General features: G+C 60.1%; 1 protein-coding gene across 4 annotated transcripts in view; it reads left to right on the top strand.

The window, feature by feature from the left end:
• Positions 1-17,514, top strand: part of ZNF536 (zinc finger protein 536) — a 390,408-nt gene that overhangs the window by 184,996 nt on the left and 187,898 nt on the right. For all 4 annotated transcript variants that reach the window (XM_066349577.1, XM_066349576.1, XM_066349578.1 and 1 more), the window contains exon 3: positions 14,010-16,208. In XM_066349577.1, the coding sequence (XP_066205674.1) occupies positions 14,012-16,208 (2,197 nt within the window). In that variant the 5' untranslated portion in view covers positions 14,010-14,011. The remainder of the gene's footprint in view (positions 1-14,009; positions 16,209-17,514) is intronic.

The following is a 17,514-nucleotide window of genomic DNA, read 5'->3' as shown; positions in this document are numbered from 1 at the left end:
GCGGAGTAAGGTCGGTTGAGGCCCCTTAAAGAAAAAGAGAAAGGAAAAATAAAAATACATGTTAACCATATTTTTAAATAAATAAAAAATATTATGCGCTATTTATGTTAAAATTGCACATATGACACCAAACTTGGTGTTATAAGAAAAAAAAGTGTTAAGTTGGGGTTTTGCGGGACCCTTCAGAAGTCGGGGCCCAGGGCGCACATCCGGTGTGCCTACGGTTACATCCGCTTCTGGGCAACCCTTCTTTCCTGTGAACTTGGGCAGGGTGAGGGGAGATGAGGTCACCTGCTGGCCCGGCTTCCGGGGAGGCCGAGGGCTGGGGCACCTGCTGCTCCCTGGAAAATGGAGCGCGGGGGGGGGGGGGCTGGCCCTGAGTGGTCCATGGAGCGTGGGGCGGGGCTGGCCCTGAGTGGTCCATGGAGCGCGGGGCGGGGCTGGCCCTGAGTGGTCCATGGGTTCTGGGTCTGGGCAGGTGTGGGAGGGCCCAGGAGGTGGAGAAGGGAGGAGTCCGTATGTTTTCAAATTACATTTTTTCTTTAATGGGGAGGAAAGCTGAATTGGTTCCCTTTCGTAAGGAACTTCTTAAGGAGATCCTGATTCGATCAGATCTGAAGGTCCTCACTGGCTGAGGGTGGGGCTGTCCTGACCGAGGAGAATCCTGCCAGGGGGCCTCCACAGCGACCTCAGGAGACACAGGAACCCCCACACCAGGGTCCGGGCGAGGGTCCTCCCCTCTGACATCTCCCACGGTGCCCTAGGTCTGCCTTCATCAGCCCCCTGCCCACCCCCCACCTCTGGGAGAGAGCGCAGCCTCGGGCGGGAACCTGCTGCAGGAGGTGGGATCCAGCCAGAATTTAATAACATTGTTCTCATTTTATTTATTTTTATAATTACCTTTAATTTAGAGCAAGTGATACAAATTTCCATTTAGGGTAATGATATAGTTTTCTTTTAAATGCATTAAAGTAAAAAATAGTGAATTAATTAAAAAAATATTAGCAGGGTGCATAAAGCAGGGCATTCCCGGGGAGGTGCTTGACTGCGGCGGAGCTGACTGCAGGGCGCGCCGCGGTGGCGTGTGGACGCCGAGACCAGACAGGCGGGCTGGACAGCCCTTTGAGGCTGGCTCCGTTTTGTTTACTTTCCGGAACAGGTGAGGGGGGCCCGGGCCCCGGGGGAGTTCGGGATTTGAGGGGGCAGAGCTCTGCCGGAGAGCCGCTGAGGGCTGGACACGTTGACCCGGGAGTCTGACACGGAGTCAGGCCTTGGGAACGTGCCCCAGAAAGGTCCCTCGACAGAGCCCCTTCCTCATGAGAACTTCAGCTTTCCTACAAGGACCTAAGGGTGCCTGGTGACCCCAGAGGCCCCGTGTCTGAGGGAGAGGTCACTAGATGTCAAGAGGTACCATCCACGGGATGCATTCTGATATTTCCCTTGCCGTCCTCTGGATTCTGACACCGCCTTGTGGAGCACACCTCTTGCTCCTCTGCTCTCAGGCTTGGTATGAGGCCAGGGCTCGGTTCTCTTCCTCAGAGGACTTACCCAGGCTCAGTGTCATCCTCCTCGTAGTACCTCACATGTGGACAGTGTGCGTTCACTCATTCTACCCACCCATCGTCCACCCACCCACCCACCGATCCATCCATCCATCCATTATCCATGCATCCTTCCTTCCATATGTCCGTCTGTCCATCCATCCATTATCCATGCGTCCTTTCTTCCATCTTTCCGTCTGTCCATCCATCCATCCATCCATTATCCATGCACCCTTCCTTCCATCTGTCTGTCCATCCACCCGTCCACTCATCTATCCATGCATCCTTCTGCGCATTGATCCATCTGTCCATCTATTCATCCATGGTCCATCCATCCACTGTGCACCCATCCACCTTCCATCCACCCACCGTCCACTATCCATCCATCCATGCATTTTCCCCTCCACCCACTCAATAAATACGTATCGAGCGTGTTTTGTATATTTCACAATGAAAACATAAACGAGAGTGCCAGTCCCAGGGATACAGCAATGGCAGAGGGAGATGTGGTCACTACCGTTGCAGAGTCAGTGGCTAACGGGCGGCAGCGATGGGACCCGTGGCCATCTAGCACCAGGCTCAGTGACTGTGTGGGTGAGTGCCTGTGAACCCGTGTCTGTCACTGCTGGCACTGGGGCCGTGTGGCCCAGAGATGCTGGGGGTGTGGGGGGACAAGCCATTCCAGTGCTGTAGCTCAGAGGTTGTGCGTGCCACCCCCTGACCAGCTGCGTCTCTGGGGTGAGAGGACAGGCCCTGCCCAGCCTGTGCAGTCGTCTCCAGCCTCCAGGGGCTGCCCGGCTGGTGGTGTGGAAGGCACAGCAGGGCAGGGCTTCTCTCTGGGGCTCCGACAGGAGCGAGGCTGGCAGCCCCAGCAGCTGTAGCCGGGCATGGGGCAGAGAAGTGGTCACTGCAAAGGTGGCAGGGAGGTGGGTGCAGGTGGACAGGCAGACACGCAGTGACAAGACAGGAGCCTCAGGCTCCCGGCCGGGGTCCGTGCGGCTTCTGGGAGAAGAGACCAGGGTCTGGGTGACACACCCTCCGTCAGCCCCAGGTGCCCCACTGGGCCTGGCCTGCCTCACTGCTCGGGGTACCTGCGGGCCAGGGGAAGATGCCCCTGGTGGCCCCCTGAGGCTTCGCTAAGGCCGTCCCAGGGATACTTTGTCTCCGGGCTGCAGGGGTGGCTGGAGACACAGCCTGGACAAAGCTCACTGTCTTTCCCCCTTTGACACTGCCCGTGGTCCAGGTGCCCTGTGTGATGTCCGCAGTGTCCGATGCCCTGGTGTCCTCTGATGTGCACACAGTGTGGACAGAGGGGCCTGCTCTGGAGCAGGGCACCGGGTGGCAGCCTCGTCCCTCTGGGCTCTCTGCACAATAAAGGGGAGGCCGGGAACCCCACCGTGCAGGACGGACAGAGAGAGCAGGGGCGTGGTGACCGGGGGAGGGCTTTGTCAGCCGCCACACCTCTGTGGCACTGAGCACTCTGGGTCTCCGGGGCCTTTGCCAGCCAGCAGGCCTCACTGCTGAGCAGGGGTGACACCGTGAGCCGGGCCTCAGGGCCCCGAGGGTGGGAGGCAGGGCACGTGCAGGGTCTAGGGAAGCTGGGGGACATGTCCAGGACTGACATGTGGCTGTAGATTGAAGACGTTACCCATGGGGGGGGCTCCGGGGGGGGGACTCCGGGGAAGGACGGGCGCTGAAGGAACAGCCTGTGCGAAGGCTCCCCGCGGAGAGAGCGCCTGCTCCGTTCGTGTGGACCTGCTGGAGACTCCTGGACCGCACGGCTACGCTTACGTGAAGTCCCTTCTCCTGGCGTGAACGCGCACAACCCCCGGGCAGGGAGCTGGAGGTGGAATCCCAGGCCCTTGGGAAGCCGCAGCAAAGCCGCTGTGCAGGGGATGGCGCATCCTCCTCGGTGCCCAGGGTGCAGGCCCTGCGGCTGGGTGCACGGGCCGGGGCCCCAACTCCCTCCGCTTCGCACCAGACACCGTCCCAAGCAGTCCAGCCCCTCATGTGGCTCAGGCCCCCGGGGTGCGTGGAGCCTTCGGGGCATGGCTGGTCCAGGTCTGAGTGGGCACCCTGGGACACAGCAGACATGGGGATGGGTGGGCACGACCTGGGGGCAGGAGGAGGCTGGGCGAGCTGAGGGGCGTCTGGAATGGGGAGGAAGGTCTTTTACCAGCAGAAACTCCTGTGGTGTCAGTCGATGGGAAGTTCCACCCAAACCAGCTTAGAGGGCAGGAGATTGTATCTTGTGTCGGCTTCTGCAGCTACACGGTGTGGACGGTTCAGTCTCATGTGTTTGGGTCCAGTAGCTCCAGTGACAGCACCGAGCAGCTGATCTCTCTCCTCTCTCTCAGGGGCTACGCCCCCACCCCCAGCAGCACAGCTCCCCACTCTTGGTAACAAAACAGCTGCCAGGAGAGTGTGGGAGGCAGCTGCAGCCCCCTGGGGGGCCCTGGCCCTCACTCTCAATGCCGTGAGTTAGGTGCTGTGCTGGGCTCTGAACCTATCACAGGGCAGGGATAGTCTGATCGGCTCAGTTAGCCCCACAGTCAGGGTTTGGGGGATTGGCCACCTCCCCCCAAACCCCAGGCTGAGGAGGCAGAGAAGGGTCACGCTGTGCAGGGACTGTGGATGGCGTGGGGTGGGGTGGGGTGTTGTCTGCCCAGGCCTGTATGGTCATCAGAGGAGTCTGGACCTGGTCAACCATGCTTCTCAGCCCTGCAGGCCGGAAGCCATGCCCAGGAGTGTGCGGGAAGTCCCCGATCACAGCGCAAGTCCCAAGTGGGGTGCTGTTCTCAGGGGGCCCCTCCGGGGGGAGGCTGGTCTTGCACCCCAGCTGGGTGTGGCATGGGAGCCTTCCTGGAGGGGCCCCCGGGCAAGGTCTTTGTAACACTCCAGGGAGCTACAAATAGGGAACGGCTGGCTTCCCCCGGCCTGCCTGCCTGTTACAAAACCCTCTGGCTATTAAAAACCTGCTACTGACTTTAACGGCAATAAAATATCTGCTGTTTATGAGTAATTAGCCACTTCTGGAAAAGAGCTCTATTCCTTTAAATTTATGGGGTGCTTTGATTTATGCCTTTCATGGGGGGGATGTCATGTTACATCACATCAACCTGATGTAATTTGATGCAAATCAAACACACTGCACGGCCCATGGAGACCTTCCCTCCTGCCTCCCACCGCGTTTCTAAGTGGGGGCGTCCCGGCCTCAGGACAGACGGGGGGGCCCTTTGTCCCGACTGTCTCCAGCCCCGCGTGTCCTGGCGGCAGCCTCCGACCACCCTGCAGGTGCGTCCCGGAGGGTCCCGGGTCCCCGCTGGTGGCGAGCTTTGCACCTGCCCTGGGCTCTGCAGAGGGCGGGTGAGGTTGGCAGGCTGCCGGGCTCCGTCATGCTAAGGATCTCGGGCTTGGTCCATGCACGCGGGACGTGATACAATCAGGAGTCTAATTTTATGTCGCCTGATTGGAGACAGAATTGTGGGGAAACAAAAAAAGAGAGATCGGTGGTGTTGGGGTCCAGCCAGGTGCAGCCATCTCCCATGTAGCTGCTTAGAGCAGCGATTTCCAACTTCTTCTCATCTCATGGCACACATAACCTCATTACTAAAATTCTGCGGCAAACCGAAAAAGATCTTTTTTTTTTTGCCAGTCTGACAAAAAAAAAAAACACCACCAAACCCAAAATAGGTATAATTTAGATTCCTACACACTGGATGACTATTGTTGTGTTGGCTGTTGTCATTTTTTTTATTTGATGATCTCAGGGAAAAGAGGTCAGCATCCCTGACTAAACAGTCAGGGATGGCGTGTTTTAAAAACTCTTGTGGTGCTCGGGTTGAACGTCGCTGGCTCAGAGGGTGGAGGCCAGAGCATTTCAGAATCTGTCGACTGGACATCTCTGTGTACATTCTTCTCTTTCCTCCACCCCTCCCACAGCCAGCCAGCATTCCCTGAGCAGAGACTAGGTTTCCCGAGGGCTTAGGAGGTAACCCAGGAAAGCAAGTCGCAGGCACGTATACTAAGTGTGTGAAGCTTGAGAGGGGTCCTCACCGAGCGTCCGGCCTCGGTTCACCCGTCTGCGAAACGGGCGCAGCAGATCAGGCTGCGGTCCAGGCTATCCGATGGGCGAGATTTCTCCACCCCCTGCCGCCGTGGACGCAGCCGTTCCTCAGGGGCCGTCCCCGTGCAATGAGGGAGGCCTGCGTGATCTTGGTGGCGGCTGAGGCAGAGCTCCCGGCTGGTGAGGGCCGCGTGGGGAGCGCTGGGAGGGCGCTCGGAGGGGCTGAGTGGCCTCTTGGGTGCAGTCTTTGGCACGGACTCTGACTTGTGCCCCCAGGAGAAGCAGTGACTTTGATCTTGGCCTGTTGTACTTCACGGGCAGGGACAGGCCAGCAGAAGCCGGATGGCTCCGGCCCGGGGATGTCGTGCCTCAGTCAGTGGGGCTCGTGGTTTGAGTCTGGCTCTGTCCACAGTGCGCGGCCTGCTGCCCGGCAGGTTGGCGTCCTTGGCCGGCCGGCCGGGTGCTGGGCAGAGCAGCACGCGCAGGCTCTGTCTCCTCACACCAGGGCCTTTTCCCGCGACAGCTCTTTTTAGAAGGCGTGCTTGCTTGCCTGGTGCCTCGGAAGGACAGTCAGAGGGGCTCACGGACCCCCCGGCGGTCACCCCGGGTTCCCGGCTTTGGAGAGGAAGCTGTGCCGGGTCCAGGCCACCTCGCCTTCCCCCAGGTGCCGTGCTGTGTGCCGGGGTGCTGGGGAGGGGCTCGGGGTCCTCACGCGGCCCTGGGGGCAGTCTTTAATGTCATTACTTAAAAATGGAGCCTCGCTGTTGTTTTAATGGGAGTCTTTTGCCTTCTGATGAGGAGTGACATTTTTGTGGTCCTTAGCCAAATTTCTTTTCTCCTGTGAATTTCCTGTTCAGGTGCCTTTGGTCCAGATCACAAATGGAGGTGTTCGCCTTCTCTTCGTGAAGTACAAGTGCTTTCTGGTATAAAAAAAGTGAGGTTATTCACCTCTCTGTGGCCACATCGACCTGGGGAGTGTCTGACTTCCTTCCAGGAGGCTTTCGAACAGGGACAGACAGGACGGGGAGGTTGCCGAGGGCCCAGCAGAGGTGACACGCAGGCGGTCACTGCAGCGTGGACGCGGAAAGGCAGCGGCAGTGGCCTGGATGGGGTGCCCGCTCCGTGCCAGGCGCTGTTCCCAGCGTCACACCCATGTCCTCATCCGTTCTCCCCACGCCCGGTCACTGCCCCCGTCACAGATGCCCGACTGAGCACGCGCCCCGTGGCAGCTCCCGGGCCCTCAGGCCTCTGCAATGGGGCAGGGTACCCACTGGCAGAGTCCCGGAGCGGAGGCCCCTCGGGAGCCCCAGGGAGTGACGCCAGCCCCCAGCCATGGGCCGCTGCTGCTTCTCCGGGCAGGTGGGGGCCACACCTGGGCACCAAGCCCCTGCAGCGAGGGAGCACCCGGGGGTCCTCAGGAAGCCTGTCCTGCCCACCCGCGTGAGGCGGGGGTGACACTGGTGTCCTGACCATGACAGTGAAGCACAGACGGGCCGCATGCTGATGGCATTGCCTCCGTGAGAGAAGACAATGCTAATTGGTTTGTTTCCAGCGTTCCCGTGGTGTCAGCCTCAGTGAAGTTCCACTCCAGATGTTTGCCGTGATCGGTGCTGGTTCGGGATCAGGGCTTGACTGGGGGGCGGGGGCCCCCTACCTGTCAGGTGGGACACAGAGGCATCGATCAGGAGGCGGGGAGACTGGGCCGCAAGGGGTGACCATCCTGGCGAGCCTCGGCGGTCTACGGACGGGCAGCTGGGCGCAGAGAGGGGCTGGGTGCCTGAGGCCACGCAGCTGCCTGGGAGCAGGAGCATCCCACGTCTGGAGGAGCCCACGGGGCAGCGGGCACGTCCCACGTCTGGAGGAGCCCACAGGGCAGCGGGCACGTCCCACGTCTGGAGGAGCCCACGGGGCAGCGGGCACGTCCCACGTCTGGAGGAGCCCACGGGGCAGCGGGCACGCCCACGTCTGGAGGAGCCCACGGGGCAGCGGGCACGTCCCACGTCTGGAGGAGCCCACGGGGCAGCGGGCAGGCCCACCGAGGGCAGATTCAGGCAGGGCGGCCAGTTTCCTGGGGCACAGCCCTGAGTGACAGGGAGGTCAGGCCAGGGCCCCGGCCCTCAGGGGAGTTGCTCACTGACCACGCACTGTCCCCGACAGTAGGGGAAGGGCCTCTGCTCTGCTCCCAGCTGGTCCCTCCTCGCTGACTGCCTGCAGGGGCCCCAGGTCTCGAGGGGCATAGGATTGCGGTCAGGAGTGAGGTGTTAGCAGGGTGGGGCACCCCAGGGAAGGGAGTGGCAGTGTCATCCTGAAGGGCACCCTCTGTGTGGGGCATCTAAGGGGCAGAGGAGCAGGAAGGTCCCGCCCTCACAGAGCTCCTAGGCCCGACCCTCGCGTGAGGGAACGGTGCCCATGAGCACGGTCTCTGTGGGGGGGGAGGGTCCGTCTGCCCTCTGGGTGGTGAGTCCCTGGGGGCAGGGCATTTCTGCTTCTGCCTTCTGCAGAGCCCGGCGCAGGGCTCCCAGTGGGTAGTCAGGGATGGGAATGAGTTCACGAGTGAGGGAGTCAATGAGGGAACGAGTGAGGGGAGAGTTTGCATGTGCAGGTTCAGGACACTGAAGGGAGCAGAGAACACAGACGGAGTGTGGGCTCCACAGAGGGCGTCTCGAGGGCCTTGGAATCCACTGTGCTTGGGTCGGATAGAGGCCCTGTGACGTCCCCGATGGGTGGAGGGCGGAGAGAGACCCAGATGATCCGCCGTGAGGTGGACCCGCTCTTTCTGGGGGGGGCAGGGTGCAGGAGTGGGAGCAGCTGCGTGGTCCGAGTCTCTGGAGCACAATTCTCACCTGGCTTGTGCTGTGAGGCGCGAGAGCAGGGTCTGCCCTGGTGGCCGGGGGTGGCCTGTGGTCCGAGTCCTGCTCCCCAAGGGCAGGTGGTGCGCACTGGGGACGGAGGACGAGTTGTTTGGTCTGCTTGCTCCTCCCTCCCTCCTTCCCTCCCTCCTTCCCTCCCTCCTTCCCTCCCTCCTTCCCTCCCTCCTTCCCTTCCCTTCCCTTCCCTTCCCTTCCTCCTTCCCTTCCTCCTTCCCTCCCTCCTTCCCTTCCCTTCCCTTCCCTTCTCTCCCCTCCCCTCCCCTCCCCTCCCCTCCATGGATATTTTTGGGGTGTGTCCTCTGTTCCTGGCTCTGTGTCAATGCTGGGGACTCCCCAGTGATGCTGACCATGCCAGCTCCCTGAGCTAGGTCCACAGTGTTCCCCTGCACCCGCCCAACCTGTGCCAGCTCTCTGAGGTACTTTCCCTGGGAGGTGTTCTCTGTTCTTGCTTCCTGGCTCTGGGGGGCTCTGGGAGGATCTGGGGGGCTCTGGGGGGCCCCTTGGCCTCCTGTGAGCCTTGCCCTGCAGTGGTGGCTTCCTTTGTCACCACACACAGTTCACAAATGGAGGAGCCGGCGTCTGTCTGTCTCCAGCCCAGGGCGTCTCAACGCATTGTGGACGCGCCTGTGAGCACGCCTTGCTTGGGCTCTGGCGTCAGGTTCCTAGCTGTGTGACCTGTGGGACTTCTGTCTCCGGAGCCTCCACTTCCTGAGTGCCAGTGCGGGAATGGGATAGGACCCCGCGTCGGAGGCTGTGGGAGGCCACGCGAGGGGCGGCAGGGAGCGCCCGGCACAGTGTCGGCACGCGGCATGGCGGTGAGGAGGAAGATGATGATGATGGTGAAGACGGTGATGGTGGTGGTGGCGTCAGCGATGAGGGCGGAGCAGGAGCAGGAGGAGGAGGAGGAGGAGAACAAGGTGGCTGGTGCTGATGGCAGCTGTTGTCATTCTGTCTCTGTGAGAGCTCACCTGCCTGATAAGTCCACGGGTGGTCTCCTGCCACCCACAGCCCCTGCCCTTTCGTCGACTGTGCGTGGTGCGGCCAGACACTGAGCCGCAGCCCCTCCCCCTGAGACGACGGCCGGGAGACCCTGTGTGCACGCGTCCCTTCCCCACCCGACAGGCTCCCTATCCGTCCCCCCTTCTGGGCTGCGGATTCCATCCCAACTCCCAAAGCCAGCGTGCCCGAGGCACCTCGCTGCCTTCCTGGGGGTTCTGAGGTCGCCCAAAGCCCTTCCAAGGGAAGACACTGTGGGCTCTGCTTCTTCCACGTCCCAGCTCTCATCTCGCCGCAGGGAGGCTGCCGGGGGCTCCAGGTGCTCCGTGCAGACAGCTCAGCCGGCCGGCCGTGCACAGCGGCGGAGGCCTTGGCTGCGGCTGACATTCCAGGCTCGGGGAGGTTTGGGAATTGGACGCCGCTCTCCACCTCGGCTCCTCCGGCCACGCCATCGCCACCGCCATCCATGCTGGGCGGGGTCTGAATATCGTGCTTCCATGAGTGAACTCAGCAGGGACTTCACTGTCTGGCCCTGTTGCGTAGCACTGTCTGCACGTCAGTCCGAACGGGCCAGATCGCTGGGCTGCCCTCCTGTTCTCCTGTTGATCACCTGGCACACACACCGCCCGGGACCCTGCCCACCTCCGTCATGTTGGTGATGTCACCTGTTTGGAGGCCTGAGTGTCACCGGCGTCAATTGTTAAGAGACGGGAAAAACAAAAATGTCCTTGCTTTAGCCTCGCAAGCTCTAGGCCAACACGTGAGCATGAAATCCCGGTTCATTTCTGTAATAACACACTCAGCTGTTCGTCGACCCTGAACGGGATCAGTGGTCCCGTGTTCTGTATTTCAGAATGGGAGCGTATGACGCTTACCACGGCCTTCGTGAAGCGGCGTGAGCTACAACAACGGGGGGGGGGGGGGGGGGGGGGGGGGAGAAAAGAGCATTATTAAGAAGCCATTGTGTTCTAGGTGAAGCCGTCTCAACCACGGCTCGCCCCACGGGTAAGAAAACAGGGTAGGTTGTGTGAAGGGCCCAGGGCTGTTGGTGTCACAGGGAGGGCATCTGCCTCCAGCCGGGACTGCGCGAGGAGGGCACACCGGGCACCACCCTCTGCCCGCCCCCTGCGGCCCCGGCCCTCCCCTCGCCGAGCGGCTGGGGACGGGGGGGGGAGGGGGTGGCGGGCTCTGAAGCAGCCCACTGATGATAAAAAAAAGGGGGACTATTTAGTTGTGCTTGGCTAGACAATATTTGATTTTTTTAAAAATCCAGTTGAAATGGTTATTTTGAAAGTCATTTTCTTTCCTAACTCTTCTTTTTCATGGTATCAGAAAAGAACCCCTCACTGGCAAGATCTATAGTTTTCGGACTATTCATACGATTACTTTTTTGTTGTTGTTGTTCCCTGTGCTAGAAAAATGAAACTGGTTTTATTTTGTATGTGTGCAAAATGTATTTAGCCTCGTTGCAGCTGGCGTGTCTGGTGTCCTGACAGTTTTAAATTTCATTTCGGGTGAGAGGAGGAGGTCAGCGAGAACTTGTGCCGTCGGGATCACGGGAAGTAGCCTGGAAGGCAGAGAAACGGGGAGGCGGAGTAACCGTGAGCACATCGAAGGCCGCCGGGTACCCGGGCGCCTGCAAATGTGAGCCGGCGAGGCAGAAAGTCTTCTGATGACCTGTGCGCCCAGGAGGGTTTTCTGTGCCGAGGACACCCTCGCGGGGACAGGCGGGATGGCTCAGGCCCAGGGGAACACCTCCAGCCCTCAGGAGCTTTCTGGGGGCCCCGGCATCTGCATCCACATGGTGTGTGGAGCTCAGGCCACCGCCTGGTCCATGGTCAGTATTAGCAGAAGTGTTGGGTGACCGTAGCGCCCCACCGTGACTCTGGGGCTCAGGGAAGGTCAGAGGTTGGGGCAGGATGTTGGCGTGTTTTCCGACTTGACTGTTGACGGGCCTCTAGCCCCGCTGGATTGTCCACAGCCTGAAAATAGCCGGTCTTCCTGGACTCACGTCTTCTGAGCTGGCCACACGGGCAGCCCCTGGAAGCAGGCCAGCCATGTTGGCTTTAGACTTTAACAAGCTTCTCCAGAGCTATTGGCTGGCATGCCTAGCACCCCCAGATGGCTTTGGGGTCACGATCCACATTTTCTCAGGAGGGGAGTCCGCATGGCTGGAGGGCCTTGGAGGGGGAGAGAGGCCTCCAGACACGACCCCCGGGGAAGCTGGGTCCCTGGCTGGAGACCTCTGCCCCAGGCACGTGGCACCCTGGGCCTGTCCCTCTCTGCTGGCCGGCAGGTACTGCGAGTGCTGCGGCCGCCCAGGCCTGTCTTGAAGTGCCAGCGATTGGGCCTGGCACACAGTGGGGTTTCAGCATGTTTGTTGAGTGAGTATAAGAATCTCCATGAGAAATTACTCCTTTCTGACTGGTCTCCAAAATGGATCTTTTTTATTTTTGTTCATTTTGCCTGCCACCAGAAACAGAGAGGAGAAATGGCAAATTGGGAGGCTTCTTTTCCCGCAGGGACCGTCTGCCTGCCCATGTGTTTGAGTTGTCAGTCGTGGACACTATGGATGTGCACCAGGGTGGTGCTTTCTCTCTGTCCTGCAAACAGCCACCTGTGTCTGTCTCGTCTCCTTCTGTGCACGATGGACACCCCGCCCTGTCCTCTCTCCAGGGAAGTCAGGTCCCCGCAGGGACCGTCTGCCTGCCCATGTGTTTGAGTTGTCAGTCGTGGACACTATGGGTGTGCACCAGGGTGGTACTTTCTCTCTGTCCTGCAAACAGCCACCTGTGTCTGTCTCGTCTCCTTCTGTGCACGATGGACACCCCGCCCCGTCCTCTCTCCAGGGAAGTCAGGTCCCCGTTGGAGACCCCCACGCCTCGCACAGTCTGCCTGGCAGGAAGTGCAGGGCACAGCAGAACCCACTGGTGCTGAATGTGCTCCCTCCACGCTTGAGATCTGTCCCCAAGGTCCCCCTGGGGAATCGGTCCTCGGTCCTGGCTGGGGTGAAACACCGCTGCTGGCCCACCTGGCTAGCTAGGACGTCTAAACATTGGGGTACACGGAGGATAGACGTGCAGCACCATGCCGATGGCAGGAAGTGGACGTGGGCTACTTCGGGGGGCTCTGGCAAGAGGAGGCCCCCAGGCATGGGTTCCTGGCCTCTTACAGCTGAATTCCCACGTGCTCTGAGGTAGAGGGGCGGCTCCCCGCACCCCACCCCCGATAGCCTGGCTCAGCTGTTCTGCACAGGCTGGTGGGGGGGGCAGTGAGGACTATTACAGGCAATTATGCAGACCGGCTCTCAGTGTCAGTGTTTAACAAACAGCTTTGAGTTCTAATTTTCTGCAAAGCACATTCTGCAGGTTCAATTTGTACTCATTACTGTGTATTGGGGAAGTTATTAAAACCACTCCAACTTGGTGAGCCTTCCTATGGAGTCGTCCCTGGACTTTAATTGGTCTTTATCTGGTTCTTTAAAAAAAAATCACCTCAAGCCCAATAAAAGTCCCAGCACTGGATACCGTGCCCATTGAAGGATGGGGACAGAGCCCTTCTGAGGGGGACGTCCTCGCCCCCACCCGAATGTGAACTGTCTTGACAATCGGCTACGAATCCCACCAGGGGATCATCTAAACTTCCTGGGACGGGCACAGCGACCACATGACAAAGAAATCCCAGTGTTTCGTAACATAAGGGTTAAATCTTAATCTCTGAGGTTTTGCAAAGCTGCTCCTAGCCGTCTCCTTAAAATTTAATATACCTCGTTAATGCTTCCTTGCAAACACTGAAGGATTTTTATGATTATAATCATGTGTTACAGCACCTAGGACTGTTTCTAAGCAGCATACTAATCAGCTTAATGAGATATTACTGCACTTTTTGTTGACTAAAGCAAAATCCCTTTTATTGTTCTAAAGCCTGTCCTTTACTTTATTTTTTCCCCAAAAAACATTATCTTGTTTTATTATGTATCAGTAAATATCATGCCATTGGGATTTATTTTTTAATTTTTTTTTTTTTGGTCAAAACATAAAATAATCTCTTTCGTCTCAGAGTGACGAGTGTATGGAACGTGGAAACCAGGGACAAAAGTTCCGAGTGAGTGTTTCCGGGGTCGGCGGTGAAAGCACTCCGCTTCTGGGCCAATCCCGAGCCCCACCAACAGGTGCGGGGGAGGAGGAAGACTTTTTGCCACGTAGACCCCGGATCTGTTACTAGGTGTCGAAAGGGGTAAAACATTAATAATTTAAATGTACTTGAGTAATTGCGGTCGGTAAATAGAAAACACAAGGAAGACTATCTATCGCCAAAACAAATGGGGGGACCGAAGCCATATTGCATAATTGGCATTTAATAATTCATTTTTTTATTATTGTTTTCGACTGTAATTCCTTGGCATGATTACGTGTAGGTAAGGCAGGGAAATGAAACTGTCCCCCCCGCCAGCTGAAGCTGGTGTGTCTGTCTCCCACCCCCCACCCCCCACGGCTGGTTCCGGGCCCAGATCTGAACTCTCTCTTCCCTTTGCAGGAATGGAAGAAGCCAGCTTGTGCCTTGGGGTGTCCTCGACGGTGGAAGCGGAGCCCCATCTGAGCGGCCCAGTCCTCAACGGCCAGTATGCCATGAGTCAGAAGCTGCACCAGATCACCTCCCAGCTCAGCCATGCCTTCCCGGAGCTGCACCCGCGGCCCGGCCCCGAGGATAAGCCGCCCGCGCCGCCGCTGGATGACAAGGCCCACGTGTCCCTGGGCGGCCAGCCCATGGGCAGTCAGATGGCACTGCTGGCCAACCAGCTGGGCCGGGACGTGGACACCAGCCTCAACGGGCGCGTGGACCTGCAGCAGTTCCTCAACGGGCAGAACCTGGGCATCATGTCGCAGATGAGCGACATCGAGGACGACGCGCGCAAGAACCGCAAGTACCCGTGCCCGCTGTGCGGCAAGCGCTTCCGCTTCAACAGCATCCTGTCCCTGCACATGCGCACGCACACGGGCGAGAAGCCCTTCAAGTGCCCCTACTGCGACCACCGGGCGGCGCAGAAGGGCAACCTCAAGATCCACCTGCGGACCCACAAGCTGGGCAACCTGGGCAAGGGGCGCGGGCGCGTGCGCGAGGAGAACCGCCTGCTGCACGAGCTGGAGGAGCGCGCCATCCTGCGTGACAAGCAGCTGCGGAGCAGCCTGCTGCCGCCGCGACCCGACCTGAAGCCCCCGCCGCACGCGCAGCCCGCCCTGCCCACCGCCTGCCACCTGGCACCGCCCCCCGCGCCCGGCGCACCGGACGCCGCCCGCCCCACGCCCTCTCCCAAGCCCCCCGGCGGTGGCAGCGGCGGAGGCGGTGGCAGTGGCGGTAGCTGCGCGCAGGACGAGGCAGTGGCCCCGGCCGCCGGCTTCCGCTGCACCTTCTGCAAGGGCAAGTTCAAGAAGCGCGAGGAGCTGGACCGCCACATCCGCATCCTGCACAAGCCCTACAAGTGCACGCTCTGCGACTTCGCGGCCTCGCAGGAGGAGGAGCTCATCAGCCACGTGGAGAAGGCGCACATCACGGCCGAGTCCGCGCAGGGCCAGGGCCCCCACGGCGGCGGCGAGCAGGCGGCCAACGAGTTCCGCTGTGAGGTGTGTGGGCAGGTGTTCAGCCAGGCCTGGTTCCTCAAGGGGCACATGCGCAAGCACAAGGACTCCTTCGAGCACTGCTGCCAGATCTGCGGGCGCCGCTTCAAGGAGCCCTGGTTCCTCAAGAACCACATGAAGGTGCACCTCAACAAGCTCTCGGTGAAGAACAAGCCCCCCGGCGAGGCCGAGGGGCCGGCGCCCCTGAGCGGCATGTCCCGGGAGGCTCACGCCAGCCTGTGTTCCAGGTACCTGTCCTGCCTGCAGGGCGGCTTCCTGGCCCCGGACAAGGCCAGCCTGAGCGAGCCCGGCGTGCTCTACGGGAAGGGGGAGAAGGAGGCCCTGGGGAAGCTGCTCTCGCCCCTCTCCAGCGCGGCCCACGCTGTCCCTGAGGGCGACAAACACTCCCTCCTGGGCTGCCTCAACCTGGTGCCTCCGCTAAAGTCCAGCTGCATCGAGCGGTTGCAGGCTGCAGCCAAAGCAGCCGAGATGGACCCGGTCAACAGCTACCAAGCGTGGCAGCTCATGGCTCGGGGCGTGGCCATGGAGCACGGCTTCCTGTCTAAGGAGCACTCGCTCCAGCGCAGCCAGGAGGACGCCCTGGTGAACGCGGGACTCCTGTTTGACAAGGACAAGCGCGAGTACATTTTCGTGGGAGCTGACGGTTCCAAGCAGAAAATGCCGGCGGACCTGGTGCACAGCACCAAGGCGGGCAGCCAGAGAGACCCGCTGGCGAAGCTGGACCCCGTGGAAGGCGGCCGGGAGTTTCTGGTGCACGGGCTCAGCCAGGCGCTGGACTACAACCTGCAGGGCCCGGGGAGCGTGAAGGAGAAGCCCACGGAGTGCCCGGACTGCGGCCGGGTGTTCCGCACCTACCACCAGGTGGTCGTGCACTCCCGCGTGCACAAGCGGGACCGCAAGGCGGAGGAGGAGGGGCTGCAGCACGCGGGCCTGGAGGAGCGTCGCGGCTCGGGCAGCGACCAGGAGTCCCAGTCGGTGAGCCGCTCGACCACGCCGGGCTCCTCCAACGTCACCGAGGAGAGTGGGGTCGGCGGGGGGCTCTCCCAGACCGGAAGCGCCCAGGAGGACAGCCCGCACCCCTCCTCGCCGGCTTCCTCAGGTAGGCTGCCGGGCCTCTGGGGGGGGGGCGGCGGCTGCTGCTGGCAAGGGCCCTGCCCCCACCCTGTGCCGGGTCCACGCAGGCCTCAGTGGGGGGTGGACCTTGCTGCTCTTCAAGGTCAGGTCCGAGGTCTCTGTGGCTGGTTGGCGTGAGAGGACCCCGCCTTTCTGCCTGTTTCCTTTCGTCTTGGTCTTCCCTTGAGCGCTGGCGACCGGGAGCGTCAGTGGACCCTCCCCTGTGGTGGGATGGCTGGTGGGCACGTTGGCCCATGGGGTGTGGCCCAGCTTCTCTGTAACTGCCCACCTGCCCCGTGTCATGCCTCACCTCCTCGGCCACCCCGTCCTCTCCAGAACCCAGGAGTCGGCATCCTGCTCCGTCCAGGCTGTGAAGGTGCCAGACCATCCCCATCTCTCCCCCGAACACATTCTCATGATTCTCTCCGTGGGGCACCCCCAGTCTCCCTCCCCAGACCAAACCTGGGTCGCATCACACACCCCCTGCCCCCGCCAAAAAAAACAAAAAAAAAAAACCCCAAAAACTGCAGCGTGGCTCACCAGCCAGGTTCTCGTGAACGTTTGGAAAGGCACAGAGGTTTGACAACACAGATGCGTGAGTGCGTGTCTTAAAATGTGCTGTGTTCCATGGGTGATGCAGGTTTGGGGTCTAAAATAGCAGAGCAGAAAATCTGTCATCAAAATGTCTGTGAAATTCTGAAGCTTCCTAGCCCTGTTTTGGGGGGTGGGGGGTGGAGGGGAGAGGGAATGAAACCGGTCGTGGTCTAAGGTGGCTGAATTTCAGCCGCTTCCCGACAGCGGGTCTGCCGGTGCCTGCGTCCCTGGGTTCAGAGCCCCTGAACTGCTGATGGAGAGCGAGTGGAAAGTTCTATCTCCAGCCCTCTCTAAAGAAAGCGTCTCGCTAATACTGTAATCATTCCGCAGCCTAACAACAGAGGAAGTCATGCCATAACAAATACCCTGTTACTAATGGCAACATTGATTTCTGCCATCAGCCGTTAAGTCTAGAAAATGAAGGACAGCTTGAGGACCTCAAGGCTCCGCGTTGCCCGCGGTCAGAGAGGTGGCCGTCCTGCCGAGGGTCATTTTTTAAAGTTTTCCCTCCTTCTTCTTCTTCTTTTTTTCTCCCCCCCGCCCCCCACCCCGCCTCCCCTCCTCTGGGTTTTGATGAATATTTCGGTATCTAGCCGTTCGCCACGACAGTGAGGAGGCTGAGGCCGGTCCCATTCCGTGGTGGTGGTTGTCATGCCTCAGCCGCCCCCTTCTTCAGGGGGCGGAATTAGTAAGAAAAC

The sequence above is a fragment of the Saccopteryx leptura genome, chromosome 9 (assembly GCF_036850995.1).
Source record: "Saccopteryx leptura isolate mSacLep1 chromosome 9, mSacLep1_pri_phased_curated, whole genome shotgun sequence".
NCBI lineage: Eukaryota > Metazoa > Chordata > Mammalia > Chiroptera > Emballonuridae > Saccopteryx > Saccopteryx leptura.
Note: the sequence above shows the minus strand (reverse complement) of the source record. Positions and strands in the feature narration are given on the sequence as shown.